The 17,718-nt window shown below is 47.3% G+C and overlaps 1 protein-coding gene and 1 pseudogene across 2 annotated transcripts in view; both read right to left on the reverse strand.

Annotated features, from left to right (window-relative positions):
* The window catches only part of LOC121000618, a 44,268-nt pseudogene extending 34,814 nt beyond the window's left edge, over positions 1-9,454 (reverse strand).
* Positions 1-16,784, reverse strand: part of LOC121000616 (zinc finger protein 436-like) — a 684,763-nt gene extending 667,979 nt beyond the window's left edge. The window contains exon 1 of one of the 2 annotated variants that reach the window (XM_040431175.1): positions 16,559-16,784. Coding sequence is in view for 1 of the 2 variants with exons in the window: in XM_040431174.1 (XP_040287108.1) it covers positions 16,210-16,237 (28 nt within the window). In the remaining variant the exon portion in view is untranslated. Of the gene's footprint in view, positions 1-16,209; positions 16,527-16,558 lie in introns of those variants that run through there. The other variant, XM_040431174.1, reaches the window with a different exon arrangement.
* Positions 16,785-17,718: the final 934 nt, after the last annotated feature.

A 17,718-nucleotide genomic window follows, 5' to 3' on the forward strand; every position in this document is an offset into this window, starting at 1 on the left:
CCACAGCCTGGGAAAGGGATCTAGCCCAGTCAGGGGGATCCAAGAGGCCAGGGGGTGACACAACAGATGGCGGACCCTGTAATGGGGCTTGGCAAGCCGAGCAATGCGGGTCAGGCTGTCCTTGAGGAAGGGGCGCCTTACATGCGGTGCAGGTATGATACCAAGGTCCAGCAGGCGCTGAGGGGTCAGACATGTTGGCTGGAAGTAATATAAAAGCTTCCAGGCCAGGGGCTGCAGTGCTAGAAGGGGTCAACAGTCCTACCAGGTCACAGTGGGAGCAGACGGCAACAGCAGCAACACCTGAGGTAACGATCCGTCCTGAGAGCAGGCAGGCACGAAGAGGAGGCGGGGCTAGCGAGGAGCGGGAAGAAAGGACGTCCGCCTCCCGACTGAAGCCTAACATGCACAGGAGAAGCGGAACGAAGCTCCGCCCCCCGCTGAAAACGCGCGCGATTCTAAAATATACCGCCGAAGTCCCGCAGAATATTACCCCCCGTCCGCCTCATTCATAAACGGAGGCGAACGACATACCGGTAGCCAGACAAGAAATGTCAGCCGCAGCTGAACACAGCGGCAGCACTGGCCGAGAATAACAAAAGGCGGCCTCACACGGCCGCCGCATCAAATCCGCCGCCCTGAGGTAACTCGCGCTGTAACCCTCCCCCTGCTACCCGTCCAGCGAGCACTGCTCAGCTCTGCCCCACACACAAAGGGGGGAAGCGGACCGGGCGTCTTGTATGACAATGAAGGCCAGGCAGAGGGGACAGCAGAAGTCAGAGCCCTAACGGGGGGGGGGGGGGGCGGGGGGAGTAGGAACGGCTGGAACAGCCATCTCACCATTCGACGTTTTCACCCTCTGTCCATCCAGCAGGGACGCCCCTTCAGCCACTGGCACCGAAGTGGCAGGAGGCTGGAGAGGGGCTTGCAGACGGGCGACCCTTGTGCTGGCGGGATGCAGGGGAGCTGGGCTGCCCTGGTCCTCCTTTTCTTCTGTGGGGGAGGCAGCAGTGCGGATAACCGGCACTGGCGCAGCTCAACCCCGGGAAAACAGAGAGGTCTATTGCGACTCTGTTGTCCCTGTTGAAAAAAAGCAAAAATTGAAAATAATATAAAAAATAAAATCTTTAGCAAAGACAGCTCTGCAGTGCAGAGTGTCTTGCCTCCTTGACACTAAGCAAAAAACTGGTAGTCTCTCTCTCCAGGCTGAGGGTATAGCTGCTGGAGGAGGGGCTTAACAGTCTTTCACTTAGTGTCACGCCTCCTAGGGAGCTGAGCTATACCCAAGGTTTCCTGTGTCCCCCAAGGAATTGGGCGGGAAATCCAGTTTTCTCTTGAATGCATTGGAGGACACAGCACCATTGGACGTCCTAAAGCAGTCCACAAGGGAGGTCAGAAAAAACAGCCATGCAACGCAACTAACTCACGGCTGCTTGCAGAACCCTGCGACCCAAACTGGCATCAGCAGAGGCCAAGGAGTGGATGTGATAAAATTTGGAAAACGTATGAACAGAGGCCCAGGTGGCGGCCTTGCAGACCTGGGAAGCTGAAGCCTGATGTCTAACCGCCCAAGAAGCCCCGACCGCCCTAGTGGAATGAGCGGTCAATCAAAAGGGAGGAACACGACCCTTGGCAACATAGGTCGGCAGTTAAGGAGGCCTAATCCAACGGGATATGGTGGCCTTGGAAGCTTGAAGGCCCTTGCGAGGACCCTCAGGGATCACAAAGAGGGAGTCCGACCGGCGAAAGTGCTCAGTCAACCGAAGAAAGCATCACAGAGAGAATCACAGCATTATCTCATCTACATTGGGAGATTGTTATAATTTGTGTTGGGAGTAAAATCAGCTGAAAACTGCTTTCACTTTTAGCTGCTATTACAGACCTGAATTCTAACAGCTATATCTGCCGATGTAGAGCAGAGCATGTTGCGAGTCTTGTTTTAAGGCTTAGACTGTCAGCTTACAAACAAGACCAAGCCCATATTTCTAGCTTCTACCCAGCCCAAGATTTGAGGAGTTAAAAGAGCCCTCCCACCCCCCCCACCTTCCATCCGGCTACCGGAGCTTTGCTCGGGCTGAACCGTTAAGTACTTTTTTCAATGTCCAAAAAGAGAACCTGCAAAACTGTTGGGGGTTAATGAAGAAAGGCACATGAAGCATTCCCTTGTGGATGACTGATGAGTCTATAGTCTCCTCACCTTGTGGGGAATACTGCTGGTCATCCACGTTGATGTTCTTGTACAGGTTCTGGTGGTCATCCACGATGATATTCTTGTACAGGTTCTGCTGGTCATCCATGATGATATTCTTATACAGGTTCTGCTCGTCATCCTTGACAATGTTCTTGTACAGATTCTGCTCGTCATCCTTGACAATGTTCTTGTACAGGTTCTGCTCGTCATCCTTGACAATGTTCTTGAACAGGTTCTGCTCGTCATCCTTGACAATGTTCTTGTACAGGTTCTTGTGTTTATCTACATAATCCCATTCTTCTATAGAGAAGTAGACAGCGATGTCATGATACCGTACAGGAACCTGAAATGCACACTGATAGTCATGAAGAAAACCTCTGGAGGTTCCTGTTGCATAAATCAATGAGAACATTATTTGACTGCAATACTTGGAGACACACTTAGGCTACTTTCACAGTGCCGTTCAGAGCGGGTCCGTCTGATGTCTGCTCAGACGGATCAGCTCCTATAATGCAGACGTTTGTATCCGTTCAGAACGGATCCGTCTGCATTATAACTTAGAAAAAATTCTAAGTGTGAAAGTAGCCTGAGCGGATCCGTCCAGACTTTACATTGAAAGTCAATGGGGGACGGATCCGTTTGAAGATTGAGCCATATTGTGTCATCTTCAAACGGATCCGTCCCCATTGACTTACATTGTAAGTCTGGACGGATCCACTTGCCTCCGCACGGCCAGGCGGACACGCGAACGCTGCAAGCAGCGTTCAGGTGTCCGCTTGCTGAGCGGAGCGGAGGCTGAACGCCGCCAGACTGATGCATTCTGAGCGGATCCGCGTCCACTCAGAATGCATTAGGGCTGGACGGATGCGTTCGGGGCCGCTTGTGAGCCCCTTCAAACGGAACTCACGAGCGGACACCCGAACGCAGGTGTGAAAGTAGCCATAAGATGGTCATCTTTGAAGGAGTCAAAGTGGAGTAAACAACAAAAATCAATCCTACAATGGCATGAAGGTGCGCACATGGGGAAAGCTGGCGCAAAGGTTGTTTATTTAACCCCTTCAAGACCAGGTCATTATTAAAATAAGGGAAAAGTACGTTTTGCAAGAGTTTGTGTTCCCTAAGGCTACATTCACACCTCTGGTAGACAAGAGGAAGAACAGCCGGACACAAACCGTAGCATGCAGCGGTTTGTGTCCTGCCTGTTCTCCGCTTGTCTGCAGGAACAGCGTACGGATCTCCTCCGGATCAAACCAGAACTGAGGGCAGTATGGCCCTCAGTTCTGGTTCGATCCGACTGGCAATGGTCAGTTATTGGTTGTTTACCGTATGGTTTTTCTCTCCTACTCCTATTGCTTGGGCCAAAACTGATAACTCCTCCCCTGCCGGCTATACCCCCTCCAGCCTGGAGAGAGCATATCCCCAACCGCCATCATTTACGGCAAACAGAAATCACTGGGTGGGAGCTGTGTACCCCAATGAACTAAGCGAGAAAGAGATTTTACAGGTGAGTTTCACAAAAATCTCGATTTCTCGCTCGTATCATTGGGGGACACAGGACCGTGGGACATCCTAAAGCAGTCCACGGGGAGGGAAACAAATCACACACCCATGGAGAAAACGCCCTCGAGGATGCGTAACCCACTGCCATCTAAAAGGCCTTGCTGCCTGGAGCAGCAGCCGCCGATGCCTAGGAAGGCACCCGGTAAAACTTGGTGAACGTGTGCCCGGAAGACCAAGACACTGCCATGACGGAGATGAACCAGAGAAGCACCGACCGCTGGTCGGGTGGGCCAAAACTCAGCTGGGAGGTGCCTTACCCCGGGAGCGGAATGCCCGAGCAACTGTTAAAAAGATATACCTGGAAAACATCCCTTGGAGGCCGTCAGCTTTGACAAGGACCACCAGGAAAAAAACAGGTAAAGTCCGTACGGCGGTAAGCGCTAGTCATGGACAAGCAAACCTCAAAGGCCAAATCATATGGCTGATGGAGAGCTCGGTCCGTATAATGCGAGGGAGAAAGAAGAGAAATCCATGTCTGTGATGACGTGGAAGGGCGACTACCTTCTGCAAAGAAAGAGAATACTGGGCGGAGCACTGCCTTATGTTCATGATAAAAGAAAAAAGTACGTACAAGAAGGCGTATCAACCCCGAAATAAAAAGGAGAAGACAACGTCCCAGAGGGAGGGCCTGTTCCTCACTGAAACGCCACTAAACAGCCGGCTCCTGGCCGCAACTGTGGAAGTAGAACTAAAAATCCAGGTCCGCAGGATCCTCCTCTGGTCAAGAGAACGCCCCCTAGGAAGCGGTAAATTAGTAGACCAATGCCCTTATAGCCGTAGAGGCTTGTGGTGGGACTTTTAGCGAGAGAAGCTGCTTGAGAAACCACCGAGAAAAAAACGCCTGAGCCAGGCATGCCCCACTGCAGGCCAAAGAACCAATACCTCGGAGAAAGGTAAAAGTAAAGCCGATGTGAGCATCACCGGTGATGGGAAGCCCCGTCAGTGACCATATATTGACAATGTGGCAACCCTGCCTGGAAGGGCAGATGAGTGGAACAAAGATGAGAGAAATACTCTTGCCGGGTGGAGTGCGATTACGACATCCAACACCTCCACCGTACCTGAGGAACCCTGGTTACGTGGAAAAAATAGAGATGGGCTTCCAGAGGCCATACAAGGGAAGCCACAAGAGAAATGCTAACGGCATACTCCAGCTGAGGAGGCCACACCGTAGAGGCCACTGATTCCAGTGTTAGAAGAATCCGTCACCTGACGAAAGAGCTGTGCAGTAGGAACCCTAGCATGTAATGGTGACGCAAACACCCCTTGTGCAGTAGGAGCTACCGCATGCTCCGCCAGCGTAAAACTGAGGAGGAGGCCTGAGGACATCCAGTAGAAGTCATGGTACCATGCTGTCCCAGTTAAGTAGAGCTAACCTTAAACCCTCCGCCTGAAAAGGGCGCTGAACAGGAGCAACCGCCGAAGCAGTGCCAGGGTAGAACCCCTACCTGAGGGGGCTGCCCCACTGCAGCGACTACGATCATCTAGCTCTAGAGTGAAGACTTCCCTTGCGAAGGAGAACCCGTTGTATAGTCACTGCAGAGTGCCAGCATAACACCCTCACCTAGATAAGGAAGAGTGGTGGACAAAGCATCCGGAATCAGTGGAATATTCTGCTTGCAGGGTCGTGATCACAGTATTCTGTGTAATGTGACTGACCTGACCAGTGGAGGCCCATGGGGATGGGGGGTCTCTAGGACACATAAGTGTTGCTGGGTGACCCCCCTGAGAGCACAAAAGTCGACATTTTTGTGCCCTCAACCAGTGCCGGAAGAAGAGAAGGATACAATATGGAAGTAGCCATAGTATCCAGTGGCAGTATCCATATGCCACTAGATGGAGAGTACCAGGCACCAGCGGGTACCGACTGTTGCCACGGACCACCTGTGAAGGAAGCCAAGGCATCCAGTTTTGTGGCGTAGTTGAAATATAGCATGAAAAGATGCTTAGTGATTCCCCCGTTAATGGATCATTTGTAGAGGGTAATGCCACAGGAAGCATGTGATGGCAAATGACTGATGGAATAGCATCCAGTGGTAGTGCAATCCTCTGGTTAAGGAAGGGGGTAACGCGATAGTCAGAACCGCATCCAACGGAAGTGTAATTACCCCACCTATGAAGGGGGGTAATGCCTACGGTAAGCACTGCACTCAGTGGCAATGCAATCACTCCACCTATGACAGGAAGTAACATATCCGGCAAGTACTATAATCCGAGGTAGTGCAAATACATCACCTATGGAAGGGGGTAACGCACACAGCAGGAACTTGCATATGACGAGTCCTGTACCCGGTGGGAAGTGCAATTACTCCACCCAAGTAAGGGGGCAATGCATACGGTAAACACTGCAACGGCAGTGATAATGCCATAATGCCACCTATAAAAGAGGCTAATGCATACTGACAGTGCTGTGCCCAGTGGAACTGCAATTCCGCCACCTATGGAAAGGGGGACGCTTATGGCTGGCATTGAGACCAGTGCTAGTGCGGTTAGTCCACCTATGGAAGGAGGTAATACATAAGGTAAGTACTGTATTCAGTAGTAGTGCAAATACTGACTAAGGAAGGGGTTAATGCATACACCAGTACTGCCGGCTAGCACGGACGCAATCTTGGAAGATTGAACTGGATTCATGTCAGAGTCCAAATAACTGATGCCCCCCCCCCCCCCCACCCCCTCGGAACTAACCCCTCCAGTGAGGGAGGGTTCTGAGCGTGATCCTAGGGGGAAGGGTGGGGGTGCGGAGGTGAGCAATGAGGAAATATGTCCTGCTCAGCCTCTAGCCCATGGCAGTTGCAGGCTGCGCCGGTGTTGATATAACAACCAAAATACCCTGGGGGTGGAATGGAACTTCTAAGGCCTCTTTCACACGGGCGTTGCGGGAAAAGGTGCGGGTGCGTTGCAGGAACATGCGCGATTTTTCCGCGCGAGTGCAAAACATTGTAATGCGTTTTGCACTCGCATGAGAAAAATTGGCATGTTTGGTACCTAAACCTGAACTTCTTCACAGAAGTTCGGGCTTGGGATCGGTGTTCTGTAAATTGTATTATTTTCCCTTATAACATGGTTATAAGGGAAAATAATAGCATTCTGAATACAGAATGCATAGTAAAATAGCGCTGGAGAGATTAAAAAAATAAAATAAAAAATTTAACTCACCTTAATCCACTTGATCGCGCAGCCGGCATCTCTTCTGTCTTCTTTCTTTGCTGTGTACAGGAACAGGACCTGTGGTGACGTCACTCCGGTCATCACATGATCTTTTACCATGGTGATGGATCATGTGATGACCGGAGTGACGTCATCAAAGGTCCTTTACCTGCACACAGCAAAGAAAGAAGACAGAAGAGATGCCGGCTGCGTGATCAAGTGGATTAAGGGGAGTTAAATTATTTTAATTTTTTAACCCCTCCAGCGCTATTGTACTATGCATTCTGTATTCAGAATGCTATTATTTTCCCTTATAACCATGTTATAAGGGAAAATAATACAATCTACAGAACACCGATCCCAAGCCCGAACTTCTGTGAAGAAGTTCGGGTTTGGGTACCAAACATGCCGATTTTTCTCACGCGAGTGCAAAACGCATTACAATTACAATGCGCAGGAGGAGAAATATCAATCAAACGACCCAGGAGGGTGGATTGGGAAATTTCAGTTGTCCTCCACTGGCTTTGCGCAGATGGAGCATTATCAACCAAACGGCCCGGAGGGCGGATTGGGAATCCTTCAGATGTACTCCACTAGATTTGCGCAGGTGGAGAATACTCACCTAATCCGGACTACTCACCCAATCTTCATCCTCTTCTCTTCACCCCTCCCCAGCTTACCAGCAGGGTCACCTCTTCAGCAGCTGGCACCCGAAGTGGCAGGAGACTGGAATGGCGGGGGGCTCGCTGGATTCAGGTGACCCCTTGGCTGGCGGGAAGCTGGGCTGCCCTGGTCCACCTTTTCTTCTTGGGGAGGTCGGGCGGTGAGGGATTCCGACACCGGCCTTGCTCCCGGGATGGACAGAGTGGCTAGGCGACTCTGTTTCCCCAAACCTAAAAGGAAAAAGATAAAATAATAAAGTAAGTTGCCCTGCATAAGCAGGAGGTCTGACTCCTACGACACTAAGCTAAAAACTGATATGCTCTCTCCAGGCTGGAGGGGGTATAGCCGGCAGGGGAGAAGCCTAGTGTCACCTCCTAGTGGCAGCAAGCAGCTATACCCACGGTCCTGTGTCCCCCAATGATACGAGCGAGAAATTCTAACTGTGGCAACAATTTTGAGTAAACGAGCTCAAAAAGTCACAAAGTCCTATTTTACAACTTGTTGATGCCAGAGTTCTTGAGTGCAGAGCGTGAAGTTCATCCCAATTTGTTATCATGAAATAATTTTTATTTTATTTATTTTTTTACATGATTTTTTATCCCATAATGGGACTTATTTAAAAAATGTGTTTTTGTGCACACCTGACTGCGGAGGTCAGTGATTGGCTGCAGCGGTCACCTGAACGATAAACAGCACTTGACTGCTGCAAGCCCAGTCAGGACCTGAGTGGTAGGACATTCAAAAGGTTAGTAAAAAAAAAAATCTTTATTTTATGCAGCTCCCTGTTGTCTGACAATTAAAAAAAATATATTAAATCCTGGAAAATCCCTTTAAAGGGTCACTGGGCTCTCAAAACACTTTTGGTGTGTCATAGTGTTGAAAAGTTTTGATGGGGGTCTGAATGCTGAGACGCTCATGATCCCTAAAACGAGAGAAGCAAATGCATAGCACGCTCTTCCCCCTCCGCTGCCCACAGACGTCTATTGAGCCCCTCTCCTGCAGAGAGGAGATATGACAGTGCTTCTCTCTCCTTGTTCTAGGGATCGTGGGGGGTCTCACCGCACCAATCAATACTTTTGATGTGTCTTTGTGACATATTAAAAGTTTTACCAAAACACATGGCCACTTCACGGGTACACCGCAACAGTCTTTTCCAAGAGACAGAGGACCTTCATCTCGTGCCAAACGGTCTTCATGGTGACAGCTGCCAGTGACACAGGAGCACAGCATCCAAGTCCTTATGATCACCTACCTGAATGGGTGACTATTTCTCAGCATTTAAAGTGCTGATCAAGCACAACTGTGCCCACCATTGATAGCCAATGCGTAAAGCTAGATAAGACCAAATAGGGGCCAAGCAGCCAACAAGCCTAAAATTTTCGGCTGCCATTTTATTTATTTTCAGGTAGTTTGCTCTTTATTAGTTTTGAACGAACTTGTGTTTTAAGTTCGGCCTCTAAAGTTCGGGTTATCGAAGAATCACGTTATGGATTCCGCTACCACGGACCATAACGGAATTTACAATCCATAATGCGATTCTTCGATAACCCGAACTTTAGACGCCGAACTTAAAACACAAGTTCGCTCAACACTACCCTTGATGTCTATGGAAGTTCTTATTGTTATACATACATTTTGGAGCAAACATTTTTGCTCCATAAGGCTTGTAATCAGTGTCCGATTAGTGTAGGCCATGTAGCTTATTAGAGTCAATGGTCCACCATTCAGCCTCCAGAAAAAAAACAAGCATAATCATCAGGAAGGGTCTCACCTTTCCAGTCAGCAGCTGAAGGATCTGGTTGGTGAGCTGAAGAATCCTCTCATTACTGTTCTCAGGTTTTATTGAGGGTCCCCGAGACGTCATAAGAAGCTCCTTAGATATGGCTTTGTCTTCTGACCCGGTGAAGCTGCTGCTTGATGTGATGTGATCACCAGAGGTCTTCTTCACTACTGTGTAATCCTGTGTATGAAGAACACAATGATCTAGGAAGACACATTGTGGACATAATATACTACTGTAAGGAAGGAGACAACGTCGCTCACCTCTCCAGTCAGGAGGAACAAGATCTCCAGGGTGAAGCTTATAATCCTGTCTGCCATGTAAATGCTGCTTTTATCCATGGAGGTCATTCTGAGAGCAGGCGATGGTCCTGCTGAGAACTGCGAGGTGATCCCAGTACCTGGAAGAACAAGCGAGAGAGGAGTCACAAGGAGGTGACATTACTGATGATGTCAGACCCTAAAGAGAAATTTATAGAGACTATTCCAGAGAATGAGACCCCAAATACCAAGAAGAAGAGGCATAGTCTGCAGCTAGCTAGCTTAAAGGGGTTGTCCAGTTTAGAAAACCCATCGTTAATAGACGGGTCCCCTGTTCAGGATCCTCATCTCTTGGCCAGAGTGGAGAGCGGTGACATAGAACATCTTTCTCGAGGGCCTGTCCTGCATTACACAGAAACCCACTGATATAAATGGATGCTGTGTAATACTTCAAGGGGTCGTCCTAGACTTAAAAGAGGTATTCCGATCTCAGACATTGGGGGCATATCGCTAGGATATGCCCCCAATGTCTGATAGGAGCGGATCCCAGAGGTGTCACCTATACTTAGAACTGAGCCCGCAAAGTCCCAGAGAGCGCACATGAGCCCCTGCCTTCCATTCATTCCTATGGGAGCACCTAAAATAGCCGAGCAGCACGCTTGGCTATTTTTTGGAAGTCCCATAGAAATGAATGGGAAGCACACCCACAGCGCAAGCGCAGCCACCATTCCATTCACTTCTATGAGGCTGACGCCTGGCTATTTTCGGCACTCCCATAGGAATGAATGGAGGGCGGCCGTGCATGCATGGTGCATCCTCCGGGACTTTGCGGGTTCTGTATAGACGTGGGTACCGAAGGTGGGACCCGCACCTATCAGACATTGGGGGCATAGCTAGGATATTGTCTGTGATGGGAATACCCCTTTAAGACTCAGAGGCCTGCACAGCAAGTTTCCTATGGCAATCACTGCAGTCTATGGCAGAGGCAGATCATGTCCGAGATAGGAATACCCCTTTGCACATGGATGACATATCCTCAGGATAGATCATTAATGTGTGTTCAGTGGGGGTCCACCTCCTGGTACCCCTCCCTTGGACTACCACAGACTACGCGTTTCGGGGTACGCAGGACCCCTTTATCAAGTCTAAAAAAACAACACAAAGGTCGATAATATAATCTATATACAAATAGATGAATCCATGAATAAAAAGTTTAAGTTAAAACGAAACGAAAAGTAAGTATGTATATATATATATATATATATATATATATATATATATATATATATTATATATAGAAAATATATAATAATGGACAATGTAGTAATAATATAGTAATAATAATGAATAATAATAAAAATAAATATAAGATTAGAAATAAAAATAAATAGATGAATAAATAAATACGTGCATGTACAGTTTTGTCGGAGGGTGCTGTCACCCCTTGGGTAAACGGACGGTTAATATCATTATCCAAGAGATACTGTGTACGCAAACCTCTACATGGGACGTTTTGAAGAACAACTAATCTACAGCAATCACAACTGGAACGACATGATCATATTTTACAAACGATATATCGACGACCTTATAATCTGGGGAGGTAGCAATAAGGAGGCAGAAGCATTTATTTCACACCTCAACACTAACACCTGGAACCTCACCTTTACAGCCAACATCTCAACCACTTCAATCGAATATCTTGATCTACTCCTATTCCCCTGTAATGAAAACATCCAAACAAAAACTTTTTTTTAAAAAGTAGATGGAAACAACCATCTTGACTTCAGGAGCGCGCACTATAGAAAATGGAAGAACAACATACCATACAGTTCAAACGTATAAGGAGAAATTGCTCTACCAAAGAGGACTTCACTACACAAAGTCAGATCTTACGGAATAGATTCATGAACAAAGGATACCCAAGTAGGATCATCGAGAATGCCTACTCCCGGGCAAACACCCTAAGTCAAGACGAATGCCTGGCGACTAAAATTAAACCAAGAGAAACAGAAAATCCTAATCCATACAAGACATCACTAACCACCACCTATAACTCCAACCACGAAACCCTGAGGAGAATTCTGACGAAGCACTGGCACATTTTAACCAACGATCCATACCTCAAACCCAATATACAGTCCTGATCAAAAGTTTAAGACCACTTGCAAAATGGCAAAAAATCATATTTAGCATGGCTGGATCTTAACAAGGTTCCAAGTAGAGCTTCAGCATGCAACAAGAAGAAATGGGAGTGAGACAAAACATTTTTTGAGCATTCAATTTAATGAAAACAACTAATAAAACTGAAACAGGCTGTTTTTCAGCTGATCAAAAGTTTAGGACCACACCTCCAAAAAAAAACTAAACCCCCCCCAAAACAGAAATCCAACTTCCAAACATGAACTCAGTAATGAGTAGCTCCGCCGTTATTGTTTATCACTTCCAAAATTCGTTTCGGCATGCTTGATGCAAGCGTTTCCATGAGGTGAGTGGGAACATTTCTCCAAGTGGTGAAGACGGCCGCACGAAGGCCATCTACTGTCTGGAACTGTTGTCCATTTTTGTAAACTTCCCTTGCCATCCATCCCCAAAGGTTCTCAATTGGATTTAGATCAGGGGAACACGCAGGTTGGGCCAAAAGAGTGATGTTATTCTCCTGGAAGAAGTCCCTTGTCCTGCGGGCATTGTGTACGGTAGCGTTGTCCTGTTGAAAAACCCAGTCGTTACCACACAGACGAGGGCCCTCAGTCATGAGGAATGATCTCTGCAACATCTGGACATAGCCAGCGGCCGTTTGACGCCCCTGCACTTCCTGAAGCTCCATTGTTCCACTGAAGGAAAAAGCACCCCAGACCATTATGGCGCCCCCTCCACTGTGGCGCGTAGAAAACATCTCAGGTGGGATCTGCTTGTCATGCCAGTAACATTGGAAACCATCAGGACCATCAAGGTTACATTTTTTCTCATCAGAGAATAAAACTTTCTTCCACCTTTGAATGTCCCATGTTTGGTGCTCTCTTGCAAAGTCCAAACGAGCAGTTCTGTGGCGTTCAAGGAGACGAGGTCTTTGAAGGCGTTTTTTGTTTTTGAAGCCCTTCAGTCTCAGATGCCGTCTGATGGTTATGGGGCTGCAGTCAGCACCAGTAAGGGCCTTCATTTGGGTCGAGGATCGTCCAGTGTCTTGACGGACAGCCAATTGGATCCTCCGGCTCAGTGCTGGTGACATTTTTTGGGGTCTTCCACTTGACTTTTTTGTTCCATAACCCTCAGGATCATTTAAGAAATTCCAAATGACTGTCTTACTGCGTCCCACCTCAGCAGCGATGGCGCGCTGTGAGAGACCCTGCTTATGCAGTTCAACAACCCGACCACCTTCAAAAAGGGAGAGTTTTTTTGCCTTTGCCATCACAGCGTGTGACTACCTGACAGAAAATGACAATGAATCCACATCTTTGCACAGATTTTGCCTTTAAAGGCATGTGGTCCTAAACTTTTGATCAGCTGAAAAACAGCCTGTTTCAGTTTATTCGTTGTTTTCATTAAATTGAACGCTCAAAAAATGTTTTGTCTCCCTCCCATTTCTTCTTGTTGCATGTTGAAGCTCTACTTGGAACCTTGTTAAGATCCAGCCATGCTAAATATGATTTTTTGCCATTTTCAAGTGGTCTTAAACTTTTGATCAGGACTGTACCACAGAGGCTGCAAATTACATCCAGGAAAGCAAAGTCGCTGAAGAATATCTTGGCCCCAAGTAAACTAAAAAAGAAAAAAACAGCCACGATCAGTACTATCAGTGGGACCCCTGCCCCTGTTGGCAGCTTCAAGTGCGGCCACACCCTATGTAAATGCTGCACCAATATTTCCAATAAAATAAGGACCTTTAAGAGCAACACTACTGGCGAGGATTTCCAAATCAAAAATTTCATTAATTGTTCAACATCATATGTGATATACCTATTGGAATGCGAATGTGGTTTACAGTATCCAGGCCCTAAGGGAACGTATCAATAAACACAGATCCAACATCACCAAGTGGTACCTAAAACATAGTGTCTCCAGATACTACCTGGCCACCCACAACCAGCATCCCTCTAAATTATCAATCACCCCTATAGAACATATAGAAGCCCATTGCCTGGACAGACACAGGACCCTCCAAAGATGTGAAATGTTTTGGATTTTCAAACTCCACACACTTGAACCCAATGGACTTAACGAAAGCATGGAGAATCAGTGTTTTTAAAATACTCATGCTCATCTATTCCACCTCGCCCTTCCTTCAGGACCGCCCCCCTCCCACCTCTTCCGGAACACACCCGGACACCCAGTCCGACACTGCATCCGGCCCCATATCCAGAACTCCCCCTCAGGACCCTCTATCCGGACATCCTGTCCAGCAACATCTTCAGTCCACCCTGCACACTGCCACCATGCACTAACTACACTTTTAACCACATGGTCTCCCCCCCCTCCTTTTCATCCACATCCATTTCTAGCAATTTCAGCTCCTTTCCCCAAATCCACCACATTCACTCAAGCCACATCCACACACTCCCCCATTCCCCCCTATCCCCGGACCCCCTTTCCAAGCTCTGCAGCGCAATCCCCAGCCACTTATTCATATATCTCCTACCCCATTCCCACTCATGCAACCTTCCTAACAGTGTAAGTGGACCCGTATGACTCCACCTCAAGATTATACTTCAGACAAACTAACGTTCCCCACCAAATCCCGGCTTTCACCTGACAGCTTTCATTGCCACCAACAGCACAACACTGGCAATACATCGCAGCAACAGCCATCGCTGCGTCCGCCCCCCCTCCCCCCACATACTATCACCAGCTACACACAACTATACAACGGAAGCGCAGCCTCTAACCATCAGGACTGATGCTTTTACACAACCATACAGCACTCATACCCCAAACACCCAATTAAATATCACTTCATCGTTTACCACAGCTGTGCGGACTGCCATACCCTTTAAAAGGGATTTCAACAGGCGTGCCCCCCATTACGCCTACGGTGACAAGGATACAGGTACCAAGAATGCCCCCTCTCACCAAGTTACCTGTACACAGTATCTCTTGGATAATGATATTAACCGTCCGTTTACCCAAGGGGTGACAGCACCCTCCGACAAAACTGTACATGCACGTATTGATTTATTCATCTATTTATTTTTATTTCTAATCTTATTTTTATTATTATTCATTATTATTACTATTTTTTATGCATTTATTCGGTTAGTTCCTGTCTCATCCAGACCAAACAATTATATCTCTTTAAATCAAATTATGTATATTGACCTGCTATTACGTATACATATACCTGCTCACATTTGTGAAACTTCTCACAACCAACACTCCTCCAAAAGAGAACACATTTTTATTCATTTTGTCATACACACAGATTTTCTACATTGTCCATTATTATATATTTTCTATATATATATTTATACTTTTTATTCATGGATTCGTCTATTTGTATATAGATTATATTATCGACCTTTGTGTTGTTTTTTTAGACTTGATAAAGGGGTCCTGCGTACCCCAAAACGCGTCATCTTTGCTAAACAAAAAATAAAAACTACTTCGTATCCTCAATTGGGTTGTGAATTGCGCCTTGTGTCCATCCGCTCACCGCACGAACCAAGTGCAGACGAGCTCCCCTTCATATATCACAAAACGCACCAAAGCGGCGGCTTGGCTCCCGCCCATGGTCAACTTGGACGATATTCGGCTGCACCAACCCAGATCACCCCTACCATTTTATCTCTACCAGAACTGCGCTGCACACAGTACAACTAAACCAGGGTGAGTAGCAATCACTCACCCTGGTTAGGAGTAAGTAACAACATATCGCGTTCACCACCACCTATGAGCGCCTTCTCCCCTTTCTTTTTGGCCATTTAATCACTTGGACTACCACGGCAGCCTTTTCCTTATACATCAAGCACAGCGCCGCACAATGTATAGTGGCGGTGCTTGGTAATACAGCCTAGACCCATTTTCTAGAATGGGGCCGAGTTGTACAAAGGCCACGTGACTAACGAATAGGATGCTAAAGGAACTGATCAAAAGGGGGTGCTCGGAGTCAGACCCCAACGGTTCATATATGGAAAACCCCTTTAATTTCCCCTGCGGTGGCGCCGAAGGCATACTGGACTGTCTGCACCGGAGAACCCCTTTAAAAGAATTATATCATTAAAGACTACTACGTGAGGTTTTATTCATTTTTTTAACAAGGGGAAATTTAGGGAAAATGTGGCATTACACGGCGGCCATTCCGATAAAGTGTGACTCTCTGTTCTGGTGCTTTATGACATCATACGCCCAAGTAAGGCAACATGGCATACGGAGATTGTCTTCATCAGAGTACCCCTTCAAAGATGGAGGTCGTACTAGAGATGATGACAATGGGCACCTATGGCCGCCCTCGCACCTCCAATAAGCTTTGTATATATTGTGACCATGCAGGTGACGCCTCTTCTCCAGCAGTTACTCTACAGGCAGGTGGGGTCCCAGCCGGTGGACCCCTTTAGGCTGCTTTTTACGTAACCCCAGGAACGCGTCGCACAACACTACCAGACCTGCCGCCTCACCTGATGCGTCGCTCCTACACGTCATCATGTAGAGATGCGGCCGCGGAGAGGAAACTAATTTAGAGGTTATTGCAGCATTCTGCCCACAACCTGGGGGGGGGGGGTTTCACCCCAGAAATGTAATTTACTACAAACAGTAATGTTTTGAAGCTACAATTTCCAGTACATGCTGAGAGTTGTAGTTGCACACCACTATTGCCATAGCTAGAAGACTACTGAACCTATATTACTAATATATATTTATAGGCGCATTATGATTTCAGCTCCTGGGGTTGTCCAGGTCCCTCCACTACAAGCAATCATAAATTCCTCCTCCTCCTCCCCCATAGGAATGCATGAGAATCCTCACAGCTGCTCCTGTCAATGGTGGCCCGGGCCTCCACACTTCTTCTAGATCACCCGCGGGTCCCCGGGGTAAGACGGCCGCTGCCGGGTCCACGCCCCCCTCTCATAACTCAGCATCTCTACTGCGCTCAGCCACAGAACACCGCTACATTGAAGCGCACAGACTGCCGGGAGCGATGACGTCATTTAGCTGAGCCTGCCAGGCAGCGCTACAACTCCAACTCCTGGCAGACGTGAGTGGGGGGTGACGTAATCTCTATGCGCCGAAAGTACAATCCGAGCTGAGGGTGTAGTGTAGTCAAAGCTATAGACTTTGCACTTCCGCCAGTACAGTTAGCCAATACTTTTTTTATTTTTATTCCTTTTTTTGTTAAAGACTAATAAAGCTTGATATATATATATAGTGGATTGTTTGGTGCAAAGATCATTGTGCCATTTATTACTGTTTTCATGCACTGAACAGTAAGGCCAGGGCAAGACGCACAGCCGAAAAAATGTGTGTTTTGTCCAGGACTAACTGCATAAGCATTAGACTTGCGATTTGGTGGTAAAAATGTCAGTCACAGCAGCAACAGTCTCACTTCAGCAAGTGGCATTTATCATGTAGAGAAGGTTAATGCAAGCCACCTACTAATGTATTGTGATTGTCCATATTGCTTCTTTTGCTGGCTGGAAAAATGTTTCCATCACATTATACATTGCTCGTTGCTATGGTTACGACCACCCTGCAATCCAGCATCTGTGGCTGTGCTTGCATATTATAAACAAAAGTGCTGGACTGCGCACACTCCTTCAGTCCCGGCCATCACACTTTTTCCTATATTGTGCAAGCACGGCCACCACTGATGGACTGCAGGGTGGTCTGTAACCATGGAAACGAGCAGTGAATAATGAGATGGAAAAATGAATCCAGCCAGTAAAGGAGGCAATATGGAGAATCACAATACATTAGTCAGTGCCTTGTATTCACTTTCTCTACATGATAAATGCCATTTGCTGAAGTGAGACAATCCCTTTAAGGGCTCGTTATTTTATCACATTTTCTGTTGGGTAGAGATGAAAAGCTTTTTGGCATCTACTTATTTTATTTTACAAGGCAAGGTTTGGAGGGCTCAACAACCAGAAGAATGGATAACGGTGGGTTCACTGCTGACTGGGTCACCC

Source organism: Bufo bufo, chromosome 5, assembly GCF_905171765.1.
Source record: "Bufo bufo chromosome 5, aBufBuf1.1, whole genome shotgun sequence".
Classification (NCBI taxonomy): domain Eukaryota; kingdom Metazoa; phylum Chordata; class Amphibia; order Anura; family Bufonidae; genus Bufo; species Bufo bufo.